Below are 19,127 nucleotides of genomic sequence, written 5' to 3'. Positions count from 1 at the left end.
ATGACTGCATATATTGGAATTACACGTGCTGTTTTAGGGAAATTGCAATTAAACAAATAATTAAGATAAAATATTGCAAACATATTATCTATAAAAAAGAAAAAAATATATATTATCTACAGAAATTTATGGCATTGATTTATATTTTGAGATAAAACATTTTAAAAGATAACAAAGTATGTTTAAGAAAAAAAAATGTTTCTAAGAATAAACTATTAGAAATAAACGTTAAGATAAATTTAGTCATTTCTGAAATATAAAATATCCAAATTTGAAGATATAGATAAAGAAACAATGCCAGAAATGAATAATAATAATAATAATAAAGAAGGAAAAAAAGAGAGAAAAGGAATCGGCCAGGGAATTTATTTACATAATCAGGATTCATGCAATTTCTTTTCGCTTTAACGATTGAGATTAGATTTTACAGTCTTACAGTAGGGTTTGATCCCAAATTTCTCTATCTTTCCATTTCACTAATTTTTCCCTTCCACATTCTATCAAACCCTAGAAACTATGCAGCCATGAACCATAGAACAAAACTTTCCCCAATTTTTCTCTTCCCTGCGGCAGTTCTAACTATTTCATCTCTCCTGCAAAATCAGTAGCCAAAAACTAACTCAATCACAAGAATCCAAACATTCAATTTCCTCACCGATTCAATTAGTTTCACAGAATATAATTGAAAATTTGAACAATCGCACCTTGTTTAACTTATACTCCTAAATGTGTTTTTCCCGCCGAGCGGCGAGCTAGGTAAAATCGGCCTCGAGAAAATGACAACATTCATCTGAGAACTAACGCGATGATTATTAAAAGAATGAGGAGGATTATTATCTGGAACATCGCACCAATCTCCAATCGAATTAATCTTCTCTTTCGCGTTGAAGCCTTCGCCGATGTCTTCACCAAGATGCAAATCTTCCTCTCTGATTCGCCGAATCTGGTAATGAACATACGCTAATTTCTTCCTCCAGTCTGCAATCTTCGCTACTGATTTCGGCGATTCTGTTTCCTCCGACGATCCTATACTTTCCTGATCCGTTTCCACTTCCTTGTACGTCTTCGGAGAGTGAAATTCACAAGGATTACAAATCGATCTCGTCGACTCCTCCGCTACCGCTGGCGGAAACTCACCGCCGAAGATTAATAGTTCTTGATTCTCTTTCAACTGCTTCGTCATTACGACGGCGTGTTCTGGTGGTTCAGTTCGTAATTCTGTTTTTCTTTCTCTGCCCTTTGGCCTTTTCTCACGAGTGATGCAAAAACAGAGGCCGAGCCTTTGTATTATATACTCGTGAGATTAAACGGTGTGGTTCGAGGTGATTACGTGGCCGGAGGCACGTGCAAAATGATTGGGACACGTGTTAAATGAAAATGGAGGTATATGGAAAGGTCAAAAACCGTTTTCCTTTATATAAGGAAAAGGGTTTTTGTTTTTTGTTTTCCTTTTATGGATATTTCTCTCGCTGTTTGCCACGTCACTAGTGGAATTCCACTTCGCTCACGCCACGTCATTTAATAGTCCGTGGTGGTAATTTTGGGTTACGTGGTCAAAGATGACTGGTGAGGTAGATTTTGATGGATCCGATAAATTTGTGGAGCTTTTTAAAAAAGGAGGAGACGTGGCAGGACAGGAGTGGACGTCGGGTGGTGAGGCTCAGACGGGGACCGAGGGGTGGGTGACGTTAGCAAGGTGTTTGGAGACAGGTGGCATGTATAGGTGGGAATTGGCTAGTGGGACGGCGGGTGATGGATGGAGCGTCACGGCCTTTGACGATCCGACGTGTCCTCAATTATTGTATTATTATAATTATTAAAATAGGTGGAAATTTAAAATGTGAAATTGAGATTTTTTTTAATATATATATTTACGTAGTAATACGAAATTGTTGTCACGAGCACAGGTATTGCAGTAATGATGAAAATATGTTTCATCGAAGGATTCGATATTAATATTAAATATTCGATGGATACTTTTAACATATTTTTGATATATATTCGTAAAGCATAAAAAAATGTTATCTATTTAATCCAAGGTAAATATGACTATTAATAACAATATGTATAATTTAGTTTTAGAGTAAAAATAACTCAATTATTAATTTAAATTAATCTTATAATTTTGATAATTTACAGAAATATCTTTCGATATATGAAAAAATTTATTGATATATTTGAAAAATTAAAATCTCAATTTAGATTGGAGAAAGCTATGACGTTGTTTTCAAATATAGTTTGAATGTATAGTGTTATATGTACAAATGAACCTAATAAATTTGTACCAAAAAAAACTTGATAAAATTAGCCAATAAAACTCTTCTTTTGGTCTTCTTTCTTGGTTGGAACTTCAATCTCCTCTTCTAATGGTTTTTAGATTTTTGTTTACCTTTGGTGATAAGTATGTGTTAGATTGATAGAGATGGAGAAAAAATCGTAGATCACATGAGATTGTCCAAAAAAAAAAAAAAAAAAGATTTATATGTATAAAAATGAAATTGGAAGATTTAAATCTTAAGAAATTATTTTTTTTTAATTTAATTCATGTGTGGATTATTCAACATTGAGAGATTTTGGGTTAATGGAAATTAATGGAATATTCAAAAGTTTTTTTTTTTTTTTTGTTAATTTTATTTTAATGAGGATTTTGGAAAGTTAAATAACTATCTCATTATAGTGATTGTGTGGAGAGATTTAGTGATTGAATTTAATATATATTTTAATATAACTATATAACACTTTCTTTTCAAAAAAAAGAAAAAAAACCAATAAAAACTTATGCGTTTGAGAATTTGAAGGAGGTGGGAATTTGGAAAGTTAAAAAAACGATTGTTAATTATGAGAATTTAAGGAAGGAACTTGATCGATCTTTAACGTTAGTGTTTATTGGTATTAAACTTGAGAGTACTTAATACACAAAGCACATTCCTTTTATTATTAATTATAAGACTAGGTCTTTAAAATATTATATATTTAATAGGTCTATAAATATTAAAAAATTAAAAAATATATATATATAATATGACAGAGACTGTTAAACAATGCAAAATTGAAATTTCAATAATCATTAGATATTTTTCAAACTTTAGAGATCTACATATTTGATACAAATTAAAATTTACAAAGTCCTAGCAATCAATTTCACATTATGCAACTAATTCATCAAAATGTCCCTACCAATTTCGAATTAAATTCAATAACTTGGATAAAGATTTTTCATATTCATGCTTAAATGAATGAATCAACGACTTTCTATAATTGAAGAATAAAATTTTCACAAATTCTAGTGGCAACCACAATAAATACCGTACCAATGGAATACATATAAACATTATCAATAATCAATCTGAAAAACAAAGAAAAACAACTTGAGCATCTTCTTCAGGTTAGATCTGGATGTTGCGAAAGAAAAAAAAAAACAAGAACAAAAGGGCATAAGAGGGGGCTTTATTTTTTAAATATTATCTGACTTACAAAATATTTAACAAAATGATTAAAATTCATTGCTCAATCTTACAACAACAAAGAATTATATATATATATATATATATATAATAAAAAAATAAAAGTAAGGAAAAAATTTAAAAAGAATGAGCGAAGTCAAAAAAGTAGTAGAATCCATACATGGAAATAAAATATAATATTAAAAAAAATTAAACATAATAAATTATGGATTTCTCCACTTTCTCCAAACTTTTTGGAATTTGCCCAATGTGTGTCTTTCAAAACCCACCAAATACCACTATTTATAGACAATTTGGTAAGTAGGAGGTGGATTACATGGATGCTAAGAATGAGCATTTACAAGACATATAGACAACACTTTGGAAAATGTGAGCACGACACATGGTCAATGGACACTAAGTACGGGTATCTATTCTTTACAATATTTATAATATTCTTCCTTAGATGCCCATTATATATATATATGATATATGCTTCATTAAAACCTTATTAGGAAAAAATCCTAGTGAAGAAAAAAGAGTACATATTTCATATAATCCAATACTCTTAGAAAGAATACATTATATTTACTCCTCCTCATAGAAAAATCACTTGAAATCTCCGAGTTGCCGCATTCCAATCTTGTGCACCAATTTTTCAAAGGTCGTTGTAGGTAATGATTTTGTAAATAAGTCCACTAGGTTATCCTTTGAACAAATTTGTTATATTGTGATGTCACCATTTTCTTCAAGATCGTAAGTATAGAAAAGTTTTGGTGAAATATGCTTTGTTCTATCTCCTTTAATATATCCTTCTTTGATTTGAGATATCTATGTTGTATTGTCTTCGTATAATATTGTAACGACTCGAACCCCTAGGACTTAAGTTAGGCCGTTACTAAAATACATGCATGCATGAAACTTAAAATGACACTTTTTTATGATGAAATAAATGCTAAATAGATAAGGGGAGTTCAAAAGTCCTTTATTAAATGCAAATATTAAAAACAATAATAGTGTACCCATAAATCATAAAGCTTAATAAATAAGTATGAAAAACAATTCTTAATAATAAGTTTCAAACGTCAAAACTGAAAGTTCTTTTCATGCTTCTCTTAAATAAGTATATGCTTAATTTTGTTCCAATGTCTTTTAGTTGGAGAAGAACTATATCTTGCTAATAAATTTACTGAAAATGTAATATCTAATCTTGTATTATTAGCAAAATACCTAAGTGCACCAATTGCATTAAGATATGGTACTTCAAGACCAAGAATTTCTTCATTATCATCTCGAGATCGAAATATATCTTTCTTTACATCTAGTGAACGAACTTCCATTAGAATGTTCAATAGATGTGCTTTGTCCATATAAAATCTTTCCAAAACTTTTTATGTATAAGTTGATTGATGAACAAATATCCCATATGCTAAAAACACAATTTGCAAGCCAAGGCAAAATTTTATTTTTATGAGATCTTTCCTCTCAAATTCTTTCTTAAGATATTCTATTGCCTTTGAAAGCTCTTCGAGAGTTTCAATTAAATTTAAATCATCAATATATATAGTTATAATAGCAAATTCTGACTGTAATTTTTTTTATAAAAACACATGGACATATTTGATTGTTTTAATATCCTTCTTTCAACAAATATCCACTCAGCCGATTATATCACATTCATCCTGATTGTTTCAAATCATATAATGATCTCTGTAACTTTATTGAATACAATTCCTGGGAATTTGATTTATATATTTTAGACACCTTAAATCTTTCTGGGATTATCATATAAATATCGTTATTAAGAGATCCATATAAATATGTTATAACTATATCCATAAGATGCATGTTCAAATCTTCATAAACAGTCATACCAATTAAATATCTTAATGTAATTGCATTTACCACCGAAGAATACATCTCCTCATAATCAATACCATGTCTTTGTGAAAAACCTCGTACAATTAGTCTTTCTTTATATCTTGTGACCACATTATTTTCATTTCTCTTTCTCACAAATACCCATTTGTATCCCACAGGTTTGACACCTTCTGGTGTTCAGACTACTGATCCAAAAACTTGACGTTTTGAAAGTGAGTTTAATTCTTCCTTGATTGTTTCTTTCCACTGAAGCCAATCTGTTTTATGTCAACATTTTTCAACAAATTTTGGTTCAAAATCCTCATTTTCAGATATAATATCAAGAGCAACATTGTTCGTACCCGATTCGGTGTCGTTTTAATTCCCGAAAAGGACCGTGAAGTAAAAAATAATTTGTAAATATTGAACTACTCCTATTACTACAAAGATGTAGTAACAATGGTAAGTTCGAATCGATCCACAGAGAAACGCGATTGGTTTCATTGAGTTAATTTTCTAACTAGAGCGATAAATGGGGGGTTTTGGTGTGGAAGAGATAATATGTGTGAAATTAAAATAAAAGGGTAAATGCAATCTAGGATAGGAGTCTATTTAATTTCTAGAGCAAGAGAGAGTTTCTATGCAATTTCTTTCATTAGGCACCAATTAATTACACTGAATCTATCAATCCCTCAACCTATTAGAAATTTTGGTAGTCCAATTAGCTAGTTTTGATTAAAAATCCAAACTAGTACTAATTTAGTTTAAAATTTTTCCTTTTTAGCGACATTCAAGTTAAAACTAAAAAGCATTAAGAAAGGGTTCAATTGTTGAGACATACGACAAGCCGAAAAGCCATATCCTGTAGCATGATTTATTTGGAAAGATTATACTAGGGCATACATGAGTTTGGCCAAAAAAAGTCTAGACCCTAAATATGTGATCCTAACATGCGCAACTTAATCAATCAACGATGCATAGGCTAGAAAAATTTTGCAAACAAGAATTTCAACAAATTAATTTGTCAGAAGAATTTATCGAAACTCCATTAAGATTAAAACGAATCCAACCAAAGAATTTAAAAGATTGCAGTTAAATTAATTATGAAACCTTCAAGAAATTAAACACAGGGCTCTTGCTCAAAGAAACTAGATAAGGATTACCTCTCAAGTCATAGATAAATCTGAAATAAACATTTGTTCCATTGATTACAACCCAAAATAAAAAGCAAAACTAACCTAAAGATACCGACAATTGAAGGGAATGGATGAAGGAACGAGTTTTACTTCGGCCTCCATCAATTTAGTCTCCCAAATTCGGCATATTTTGACCTAAAAACGAAGGAGAGTATTGATAGGAAAGATCGTAGCGTCACAACGCTGGAAACAACATTGCAAGGTTCACTTGCACACGTGCTAACCGTTTCCGTCCGTCAAAGTTCGTAGCGTCGCGACGCTGTAAATTAGCGTTGGAATGTTGCACATTTTGCCTTAGAGCATCAGGGTAGAGCGTTGCAACGTTGTGACAGTGCAGTGGTAGTTTCGTAATTTTCATTGTTTTGAAGCCTGACAGCTCAAATCACCTCCAAATTGCTTCAAATCAGTCCTGTTTGACTCCAATTTCTTGATCTACCTCCTCGGTGCATGATACCTACAAAATAAGAAAAATAGACACATAAAATTCATTAACGAGCCTAAATTAAGCTAAGAATAATAGCTCTTTTTTAGAACTAACAAACACCTCCAACTTAATTCTTGCTCGTCCCGAGCAAGGTAGAACAAAATATAGGTATGAAACTTATGATGAAAATGAGTGACTCGGATCTCAATGCTAAAGATAACAATGTCTTTTCAAAGAAAGGGTCATTCAAATGCATGCACTTAATCAAGAACTTTGGAACTAATTCTCTATCCCCCACGTGTGTGTGCACTTAGCCAATCCTGTCTAGGTCTCTACTAGCCTAGGAAAGTTTTATTCAGCCCTCAACTCGTTTTCCCCCTACTCTGGCTTGGAGGATCAAGCATGAAGCTCCCTAAACTCAAGGTGGCAATGAAACACTTAAGGCAACCAAATCCTTTTTTCTTTTTATTTATTTATTTCACTTTTATGCACACGAAAGAGAAAACTTTATCTAGACACATCGTCTTCGTTTTAGCTTGCTCACACGGGTGTTATGCGAATCATCCAACTACAAGCAATGTCTCCTAACAAGGTGCCAAAGCTTACTCATTCCTTGGGGTACTTTAGCTCAGAATGAAACTATAGGTGTCATAGCCGCCCCAAGTTAATCATAACCTAAAAAAAAGGAGTAATCCCCTTCAAAAATATCATACAAACTTTCTTTTACTCTACAACATGCTTGCCTTTTAATTAACATACAATAGGCTTTTACTTTACAACACAAGAGTTTGGAAAAAAATCTAAGCATGCATTACTAAGTTGAGTTTCAGTTACTTAACAACCCTCACCTAGACCTTTCGAAGTGACAATGAGCATATGGAGCAAATAATCCAATCCTAAGCATTCAAAACCACAAATAAGATGGCTTTATGCTCAAAATATGCAAGGGAATCAAGAATTCTTTTTAAATTTAGCCCAAAATCATGCATACATTCTGTGAACCCTAAACAGATCGAAGAGAGATTTATCTAAATCCTATCATAGAAAGTCATCATCACAATACATATATCATAAAAATCATATCAACAGTTCAACCACAAAGTCCGAGCTCGGGTGCTCAAAAACTTGCTAGACATGCATATATAATTACCACCCTCAACTTTAAAACGACACATTGTCCCCAATGTATCTCTAATCTAAGCCCAATGAAAATAAAGACAAGGGAACAGAAAACCTCCCCTGAAAACATAGTCGCACACGAAATGGTGATGGTCGTAGGCTCACCTCAAAATGATGCTTCTCTCCTCTAGGTCATCCCTAAAAACAAAAAGAAAAAGAAACCTAATCTAGAAAACAAATAAAGAAAGAAGTAAATTTTGTCACTGGCTCCCTCCAGGAAGGGCAAATTTTTAACGTTGATTGCTCGACGTGACTTGTCCCCTGTCAAGACACAAAGAAATTCTTGTATTTCTCTGGTCCCTTCTTGGATGAGTCGATATAGCCCGGTAAGCTATAAGGCTCTTCATCTTTTGAGGAGAACCAGACAGGTTGATTTGGTATTTTTCATATTAGTAAAAAGAAATGAAATGAAAGACTCAATGACTAACTCGAGGTGAAGGCGCAAAAAATTCAAAAATAAGAGGAATACCGGTACAAAGAACAGGGCGAGGCTTGGGAGCCTCTGACTCTTTTACCTGAAATTCTTCAAAATTAAGCCCATACTCATACTTAACCTCACTGACTCGTTCTTGTTGTGGCAGAAAATAAACCTCATCGTCCGAATCGGTCCACGCATATTTCATCACAAGGTCGAGCTCAGTGCCACAGACACATGATGGCTCTAAATGATTTCCTGCACTCTTAGAAAAGCCATTAGTATGTTCCGACTTTAAATAATCCAACGCCTTACCTTGCTAAAAAATTTGAGGGACTGTCTGTTCTGCGGGATCATCTATGCTCATATCGCCACTGCTCACTTTGGCATCCTCGGAGGGTGATTCACAAGACTCCTCCAGTTTCCTAACTGATTCAGCGATCTGAGCAATTTGGTCACTCAAACTCTAAATTTTAGCTCTGACCTGACATTCGAAATAGAGGTCGTCCTGTTGGAAATTGATAGGTTCTTAATAATAGTAGGGGTGTTTCTGCACAAACTCACCAAAGCAATTAGAAAGTTCCCTAACTATATCCTCTAAAGAAATACCTACATGAGCAGACTGATATGGAATTGGCAACAGTGCTTGGCCAACCAACTCCCAAGGAGGATGACATCCGCACTCAGGGCCGTGCAAATTCTGAACCTGCATATTAGCCAATGCTTGCACAATAGAGGTTAGTTCATAAATTTGATCTCTAAGACTACGGATCTTTCTTACCTCTGGTGATTCCCATTGCTTCACATATGAAAAACTATACCTGTTGATAACTCCTGCCATAAAAGAACAAATAGACATAAAAAGAAAACAAATCAAAAGCAAAAGAATGCTCTAACTAGAAATTCAACTAACGAAACATCAATGGCTTCCCTGACAACAACGCCATTTTTTGTTCGAACCCGATTCAATGTCGTTTTAATTCCTGAAAAGGACCGCGAAGAAAAATATAATTTTTAAATACCGAACTACTCCTATTACTACAAAGACGTAGTAACAGTGATAAGTCCGAGCCGATCCACAGAGAAGCGCAATTGGTCGTTGAGTTAATTTTCTAACCAGAGCAATAAATGGGGGGCTTTGGTGTGGAAGAGATAATATTTGTGAAAATAAAACAAAAGGATAAATGTAGTCTAGGATAGGAGTCTATCTAATTTCTAAAGCAAGAGAGAGTTCCTATGCAATTTTTTTCATTAGGCACCAATTAATACATTAAATCTATCAATCCTTCAACCTATTAGAAATTCTAATAGCCCAATTAACCAATTTTGATTAAAAATCCAAATCAGCATTAATTCAGTTTAAAACTTTTCCTTCTTAGAGACATACAAGTTAAAACTGAAAAAGCATTTAGAAATGGTTCAATTGTTAAGACATACGACAAGCTGGAAAGCCATATCTTGTAATATGATTTATTTGGAAAGATTATACTAGGGCATACATGAGTTTGACTAGAAAAAGTCTAGACCCTAAACATGTGATCCTAACATGCGCAACTTAATCAATCAATGACGCATAACTAGAAAGATTTTAGAAACAAGAATTTCAACAAATTAATTTGTCAGAAGAATTTATTGAAACTCCATTAAGATTAAAACAAATCCAACCAAAGAATTCACAAGATTGCAGTTAAATTAATTAAGAAACCTTCAAGAAATTAAACACAGGGCTCTTGCTCAAAAAAACTAGATAGAGATTATCTATCAATTCATAGACAAATCTGAGATACACATCCGCTCCATTGATTACAACCCAAAATAAAAAGCGAAACTAACCTAAAGATACTGAAAATTGAAGAGAATGGACGAAGGAACTAGTTTTACTTCAGTCTCCATCAATTTGGCCTCCCAAATTTGGCATATTTTGACCTAAAGACGAAGGGGAGTATTTATAGGAAAGATCTTACTGTTGCAACGTTGAAAACAGCGTTGCAACATTCATTTGCGCGCGCTAACCGTGTCCGTCCGTCAAAGTTCGCAACGTCGCGATGCTGTAAAGCAGCATTACAACACTGCACATTCTGACTTAAAGCGTCAGGGTAGAGCGTTGCAACGCTGTGACAATGCAGTGGCAGTTTCGTAATTTTCACCATTTTGAAGTCTAACAACTCAAATCACCTCTTAATTGCTTCAAATCAGCCTTGTTTGACTCCAATTTCTTGATTTTACCTCCTCGGTGCATAATACCTACAAAATAAGACAATAAACATATAAAATTCATTAACAAACCTAAATTAAGCTAAGAATAATAGCTCTTTTTTAGAGTTAACAAGCATTATATGCAAAAATGTTGTCAAAAATACATGAGTTCGGCCTATCTCTTTTGTCATGACATAGTTTATTGAAATCTCATTATTACCTTTAGGTATTTCACCTTCCTCACTAGTCATGTCAAAGATTTCTTTATGGGTATTTACATCTTCAACCAAGTCTTCTTGACTATTAATTAATTTTTGTTTTCGAGAATTTTTACCTTTGGAACCCATTGATCTATCACGCTTCTGGTGTGTCCAGACTCATTAGTGACAACTTGTTGTGTTGGGATATCAATTTTCGAAATAACATTTGCAGCTGGTATATGTGATTTAGTTACTTTCTTTGCATCTATAAATGCATCTGGTAACTGATTTGCTATATTTTACAACTGGATTATCTTCTAAACTTTAAGTTCACATTGATCTATACGAGAATCTAAATTAGATTAACGATACATTCCATGTAATTTCTTTTTCTAACTTCTTAACTCCTCCTCCTAATGTTGGAAAATTTGTCTCATTAAACTGACAATCAACAAATTGTGCAGTAAATACATCATTCGTCAAGGGTTCAAGATATTCGATAATTGATGGGGAATCATATCCAACATATATTCATAACCTCTTTTGAGGACCCATCTTAGTACATTGTGGTGGAGCAATTGGAACATATACTGCACATCTAAAAATTCTCAGATGGGAAATATTTGGCTCATAGCCATAAGCTAATTGTAATGGCGAGTACTTATGATAGCTACTGGCCTAATCGTACAGGTGACGTTGCATGCAAAATAGCAAATCCCCATACAGATGTAGGAAGCTTAGCTCTTATAAGTAATGGTCTAGCAATTAACTGCAAACGTTTTATGAATGATTATGCTAAACTCTTTTGTATATGAACATGAGCTATAGGATGTTCGACACATATCCCAATTGACATACAATAATTATCAAAAGCTTGGGACGTAAATTCACCAACATTATCAAGACAAATGGTCTTAATTGTATAATTAGGAAATTTTGCTCTTAACTTAATTATTTGAGCAAGTAATCTTGTAAATCCAAGATTTCGACTTGATAATAAGCACATGTGTGACCTTCTACTAGATGCATCTATTAATACTATAAAATATCTAAATAGTCCACTTGGTGGGTTAATAGATCCACATATATCACCATGAATTCATTCTAAAAATGTAGATGATTCAATCCCCACTTTAGCTAGTGATGGTCTAATTATCAATTTCCCTTGAGAGCAAACTGTTGTAGTTAGTATGCAATTAGCGGAAGCAAATAGAATAATTAAGCACTCTAATTCATCAATTTTAGCATCTTAAGAAAGCATGTTCATAATAGAAAATAGGGTTGAAGACCTTCTTCAATCCACAAATTTAGCTTGAATTTCCACAACAATTCCTTATAGACCACCACTTGATCTTTCCTACTCTTCTGTAGGACCTTAGATTGAATTGTGGGATTCAGAATGAGCTAAATTTTGGGAATTTTGGAGAGAAGAAGACTGAATTTTTAGGTTGATTTGAAAAACTTTTCTTCCTAAAAAAACCCAACAACTAAATCAATTTGCATGGCATAAATTCTCAACTTTTGAATTGAGTATTTGTTCACCTTCAACATGCGATTCATCTTCCCAAGAGAATGACACATCAAAGGCATAAACAAAGTGGAAATCTTGATGTCCAAAGTGGGATTTCTCCCCTAAATATGAATTTCACATTTTTAATTGAATTCAAAATTCAATTTAATTAAATTTTGAAATCAAAATATCAAAATTTATAATTATTTATTAATTCAATAATCAATATATACTTTCAACAATTGTATACAAAATAAATTCAATAATTAATTTTTAGTAATTAATTACATAAATTTAATATCAAATATTAAATTAATAAAACACCAATTCCTTAATCATGAATCTCTATTCATGTAATTAATATTTAAATCAAATTTAAATATTTTTTCGATTTTCAAATTTCGTTTAATTTGATAATTAAACGTGTAATTATATCGTATATAATTACTAATTTTCTTAATTTGAATTTGAACGTTTCAAATTCTTTCATCATACGATTCTAAGGTTTAAACCATTTGTGAGCTAGTAAGGGACCTAATGGACCTACAGATCATGGGGTCCAACGATTCAAGATTAACCAGCTAAACTTTTTAACCTAATTAACCAACATTTGTTAACTACCGAATCACTTCACTAAAACCCAGTAGTTGTACTCCCTTCACTGTAGATATAATTTTGTTCACTCAATATAACCATAATCAGTAAGTTAACCATTCACAGGTTGTTCATAATAACGATTGGGCCAAAAACTATTTTACCCTCGAGATTACATTTTGTTCCTTAAGTCTCATTGGTTCTCTAAGAACAATTTATTTGTGATCCAATCACTAAACTGAGTCTCTCGGACCAATGAGAGAGTGAGGCCTCTTGTTCATGACCCAGAGTCAACACATAAGGGAACAACCTTTCTACTATCCCTAAAAGCGGGTAGGAATGAATTTCATCTTGCACTCTATGTCCCCAGCTATCTACCCGATCTTACCCCTAAGACGAAAAACTTATTGAGTCGGCACTGTTAAGCTAACCCTCACCCATGCAAATTTAAGGATAATCCTGAATAAACAGGAGTTCATAGTTAGCTCAGGATTAAGGTCAAGATACCTAGGTCATCGCTTTGAGATAGTCAGTCTTAAACAGTAAACAACGTGATCAAGTAAGAGTGACTTATTTCTTGGTCCGATCTTATACAGACTCTTTGCATAGGATGCCTCCACTCGCATGTTTCCACATGAACGAATCAGGATCACTTCGTTAGTATCACTTTACAACAATTGTAACATCTACAAAGTGGGTCACATCCGATACTGTCCCCAGAATAAGGTACCCAACCTTATTCGTCTATAGACCATTTTCGCTATTTGCTCGAACTTGATCCACTCTTGTGTCTCCACATAAAGTTCAAGTACTCATGTAATAACCATGGATCTTAATTTATTGGATTTAGATTATTTCTAAAATGAAATGAGCAATTCAAACATTCAATAATAACTTTGTTGAATCTAACTTCAATAACATCTATATTGATTAACATAATAAGTTTATTGTTTATAAACCACGAGTTTTAGGACATAAAATCCAACACAAGCATCACATGGTAATTCATTAGATCGAAGAACCTTTTGGCTCTTCAATGGATGTCCATTTGAATTTTCAATAATTTTCCTTATCATTATAGATCCTGGATGACCCAAACAGTCATGTCAAGTAAATATGTCTAGATTCATGAACTTCAGGTTCATTGTTGCATATGTTTCAGTTATTCATATATGAGTATAATACAATCTAAAAGATAAAGCAGGCAACTTTTCCAATATACATTTTTCATTTGAGAAAGCAGAGATAATATATAGATACTCCACATTATTCTTACTATCAGTCTCAATATGATAACCATTGCAACGTATATTTTTAAACTAAGTAGATTTCTCTTTGATTGACTAGAGAACAATGCATTGTCAATTGTAAATTTTGTTCCTCTAGGTAAAATAATATTTACTTTTCCTAAGGCTTCAATCAAGTTTGCAAAACTTGATATCGTATTGACTTTATTTTTAGCATTGTCAGTTTGGAAAAATATTTCCTACTTGTAAGTATTGTATGTGTAGTTGTACTGTCTGCTAGATATAAATCTTCTTTACTCATTTTTTAGTCACCCAACATATGAAAATAATTACAATAAAAAAAACAAAATTTAGAATATACAAAGGTTAACGTCTACTAAGAGGGAAAAAAACATGGAGATGAATGAAAAAACAACATTAAATCTAGTTATTTTCAAAATCAAAGGAAACACTTTATGTTCCATCAATCTGTTGATTTTCTCTTTAGGAGATTCAAAGAAGTCTGTCACATCCAAATTTTTCATCTGGGATGGGTCAAATATGTCACTATACTGGTATGCAAAATTTTCTTCCACATTTTTTCTTTTTTCTTCAGGAAAGCTTAATAGAGATCAACTAAGTGTTTTGACGTACGATAGATATGTGACAAATGCTCAGTTCCGCATTGGAAGCATTTATTTTTAACACTTTTTGAACTCTTATATTGTGGAGCTTTTCCTTTGTGATCATTATCTTATGTGGTTCTTTTGAAATTTGAATGATTAGAACGATCACCATGAAAATAATTATTATTTCCTCCCCTGCCACAGTCACGACCTCAACCACGACCACAACCTCAACCATAATTATCATTGAAAATTCACAACATTCACTTCAGGGATGGTGTCATTCTGGTTGGTCGAGATTCATGATTTTTCATTAGTAACTCGTTATTTTGTTCGGCCACAAGAAAACATGAAATTAGTTCAGAATATTATTTAAAATTCGTCTCTTGATATTTCTTGATCAACCTAAATTGATATATAAATAGGTCCACAGAATTGATCGCAGCTTTTTTAGTATCACTCCCAAAAGATCATAAATCAAATAAATTTATAATCTCACAAAACTGACTACTTATACTAACTAGTAGCACAAGTGGTAAGTCTGGGGTCCGAACTACAAGGAAGCACGAAAGATTAATTCTTCGAAGCTCATTTTTAGTTAAAGCGATAAATGGGGAGGGGGAAGCTAGATTGGATAATTGGAAATGCATAGAAAATGAAGGATAGAAAGGCAACTAATAGGGACATTCTAGCTTAGAGAATGAAGGTTGGAATGACTCAATGTAACCTTGTTTATATTGGATTTGGTGTCCTGAATCTCATATGTCTTGTAGTTTGTAAAAATAAATTATAATTTAATAAAATAAGAGGTATTTTATTAACATTTAGACTGCATTAATTCAATCAAATAAACTAAGATCCAAGGTTATTTTATGAAACTTAAAACATGTATGTGGTTGACATACAGGTGGATCATGTTTAAGTAATAACCTAAATGGTCTGTAGTAGATGGATAAGATTGGGTACCTTATCCTAGTGACACTATAAATATGACCCGCTTTGTAGGTGTTACAATTATTGTAAAGTGCTACAAATGATCTGATCTTGATCATTCATATGGAGACATATGAGTGGGGGTATTTATACAAAGAGTTTGTATAAGACCAAACCACAAAAATGCATAGTCTCTCTATATAACACTATTTCTAGAAGAGACTTACATTTCACTAGGATGACCATAGGTGACTTGACTTTAATCCTGAGTGAATTGTAAACTTCTGTTTATGAGGGAAATCCTTTGATTTGTTTGGGTGAGAGTGGCCATGTTAGCCAACTCAACAAGCCTACCATTTTGGGGATTTATCTGAGTAGGGAGCTAGGAACACAACTGCACAAGATGGAATTCACTCCTTTTCGACCTTAGAGAAACTAGATAAATTGCTCCCTTAGTAGTTGATTATGAGTCTTGAACAATAAGGCCTCAAACTTCTCACTGGCTCGAAAGGTGTCTTATTATAGTTGGACTATAAACTGTTTGTTAATTAGAGGAATTAGTGGTACTTAAGAAATTAGATGTAACTATAGGGGTAAAACAGTAATTTGACTCAATTGTAGCTATGAGCGATTTGTGAAGGGTCGACTCTTTGTTGATTGGTTATATCCGTGGACATAGAAATATATTTGTAGTGCGAAGAGTGCAACTATCGGTCTTTAATGGAGTGATCAGTAGTTAATGAATATTGATTAATTTAATTAAAGAGTTTAATTAATTAATTTCGTATCGTTGGAGCTTCTAAAATGTAGGTCCATAAGGTCCCCTTATTAGCTCGCTCAATGATAAGTAATGAGGAATGATTTGAATTGTTCAAATCACTTGAAGGAATTTTATATTAATATGATTAATATGTAATGTGGTTAATTATAGATGTGTTCTATAATCCAAATTATGTAAGAGGGAAATATATGAATAAGATTTGAATATTAAATTAATATTAATTAGATTGATAAGAATTACAGTATAGAGAGTTGTATTTCAATGAGATTTAAATATTAGATTTATATGAATTGGATTCATAAAAAGATGTATGCATATAAATATGTGATATTTATATGTCAATTAATTAAATCTATCTTAAATATGATTTAGTATAGTTATTTAATTGATTAAGAAATGATGAAGATTGAAGGTTAGTATAACTATGTGATATTTATGTTAATTGATTAACTCTATATTAAATATGATTTAATATATTATTATTTAATTAGTGAGTCTATTAATTAAATAAGTTATTTAATTAATTAGCTTTACAGGTGGAAAAAAGAAATCTTAGAGAAAGGATTAACCCTTCTCCATATAAATACTTTCTTTATGGTCCATTTAGGGCTAAGGGGTTTCATTTGATGAAAAACCCTAGCCTCCACACATAACTTTCTCAACCCATTGGAATCCAAGAAAATAACAAGGTAACACTTACGATGGTGCCTTTGTTCGTTGAAGAGACGTTCGTGAGAAAGTGGAGAGGAGATCTTGTGCCTTTGATCGTTGAAGAGACGTTCGTGAGAAAATGGAGAGAAGATTGAGAAGATCGAGATTCAACAAAGGTAAGATCCATTTTTCCTTCTCTTCCTCTTCCTATAACATGCTGATTTTGATGTTTATCCTATATTCTTCATGTTTGGACTTTTGTATTTTGTTTCTATAAAATCGAATTTTAAAATGCAAGGCGAACCCATGCTTTCATAAAAATTCGATTCCCTTCAATTGGTCTCAGAGCCAATGCTTGCATTTTTGTTTTTTGTACTTTTTAAACAAAAATCAATTTCGAAAGGTGGGTTTTAATCTGCATTTTGAATTTGATGTTTGAAATTTTGGATGTTTACAAATTTTTAGCAATTATGTAAGGGTCTGTTGTTTTTTGGGCATTTGAATTTTGCTATTGAGTATGTAAGTCTGTGTCGATCGAGGAGCAAGAGTTGAAGAGATTGATGAAAAACGAAGGTTTTCAGTCCAAGTTCAAAGAAAAACGCTGCAAATAGGAGGTTTCTGGATTGCAGCGTCGTGACGCTACAAGGTGAGACGAGGTGGATGAAATCTGTAGCATCGTGACTCTCCAAGCTTTACAGGCACGTGCAAGGAGTCCAGCGGTCGTGAGTTCGAGTCCCATCTTTGATTTTTGCTGCAGATTTCCTTTATTTTTGTAGTTTCATTTATTTTTTAATTAATTAAATTAATAAAAATTAGTTATATAAATTTAATTAATTTTAGGGTGCCAAAATTTGGTCCAATATTTTCTGGTTAATTTATTATGCATTTGATGTATGTATAAATTAATGGATGAATTTATATTGCATAATGTATGTCACATAGATTCAAAATCTCACCTTAGGATAAACATGTTTCATGTATCATTTTTAATATAAGTGTTATATTATTTGATTGCATGATTAATTAAGCATGCTCATGTATTCTTTTTAAAATATAAAAATTATATTATAAATGCATCATGTCTAATGAACTGTCATTAGCAGAATATAAGTGTTATTTTATTGGCATTAAGCATGTTCATGCATCATACAATGTTATAAATGTTATAATGTATAGTGGAATGATGAATATGTATGTTTATTTTCATGAATGATAATTATAAGTGGTATTTTTATTAGATAAAAATAAACTTTGCATTGAGCATGACATTACTTAGATAAATATAATTATTATATTTGATCAATGTCACTAGATGCAAATTATAGATTTTGTTTTTTTATTATTTTATAGTGGTCATAAGTATAATGAATTAGATTAAAATCTATAATCAAAAGTTGCATGCAAACATAGGTCCAAATTAATTTTAGATGGTTTAAAATTAATTCGCTTAAACTTATGTTAAAAGTGTTTCTAATGAGATTATAAATAGGTTAATCTTTTTAACTCGTTTTAATTGGATTAAAATGAATTCCATAAAAGATTAAATTTATAAAATAATTGTCTATAAGGGACCTTTGTCTAGGGAGCATTCTGTCTAGGCTAGGGTATTTAAGCTGGCGAAAACTGAACACCCCTACTTGGGAACTAACATGGAAAGTGAATTAGGCCAATATTTATAAGCATGCAATAAATCATTAAGGTTTATTAAAGTGTTGAATAAACAAGAATTATTATTGTTAAACCATCCAATGTAAGAATTACTTCGGGCAAAGTTAACAATCACTTAGATAAATTAATTAGCCAAATTTACCTAAATAAGGAATCCTAGTTTTTAAAATGCTCAGTGGGAGGAAAAAGATATATAAGATGTCAATTTTTCCACTTACGTTCTTC

At 32.2% G+C, this 19,127-nt stretch overlaps 1 protein-coding gene across 1 annotated transcript; it reads right to left on the bottom strand.

The window, feature by feature from the left end:
* Nucleotides 1–343: 343 nt before the first annotated feature.
* Nucleotides 344–1,273, bottom strand: LOC150033004 (uncharacterized). Its single transcript, XM_090307375.1, has 2 exons — nt 705–1,273; nt 344–593 (listed from the first exon to the last, which is right to left on the bottom strand). The coding sequence occupies exon 1, from the start codon at nt 1,181–1,183 to the stop codon at nt 710–712; it is 474 nt and encodes a 157-aa protein (XP_090163501.1). The 5' UTR covers nt 1,184–1,273; the 3' UTR covers nt 344–593; nt 705–709.
* Between the last annotated feature and the right edge of the window lie 17,854 nt (nt 1,274–19,127).

This window comes from Benincasa hispida, chromosome 11, assembly GCF_027475165.1.
Source record: "Benincasa hispida cultivar pf3 chromosome 11, pf3_genome.v1.1, whole genome shotgun sequence".
Classification (NCBI taxonomy): domain Eukaryota; kingdom Viridiplantae; phylum Streptophyta; class Magnoliopsida; order Cucurbitales; family Cucurbitaceae; genus Benincasa; species Benincasa hispida.
Note: the sequence above shows the minus strand (reverse complement) of the source record. Positions and strands in the feature narration are given on the sequence as shown.

Excerpts from the sequence above, each read along its gene's own strand:
- LOC150033004 (XM_090307375.1), bottom strand. The coding sequence starts at position 1,183 with ATGACGAAGCAGTTGAAAGAGAATCAAGAACTATTAATCTTCGGCGGT.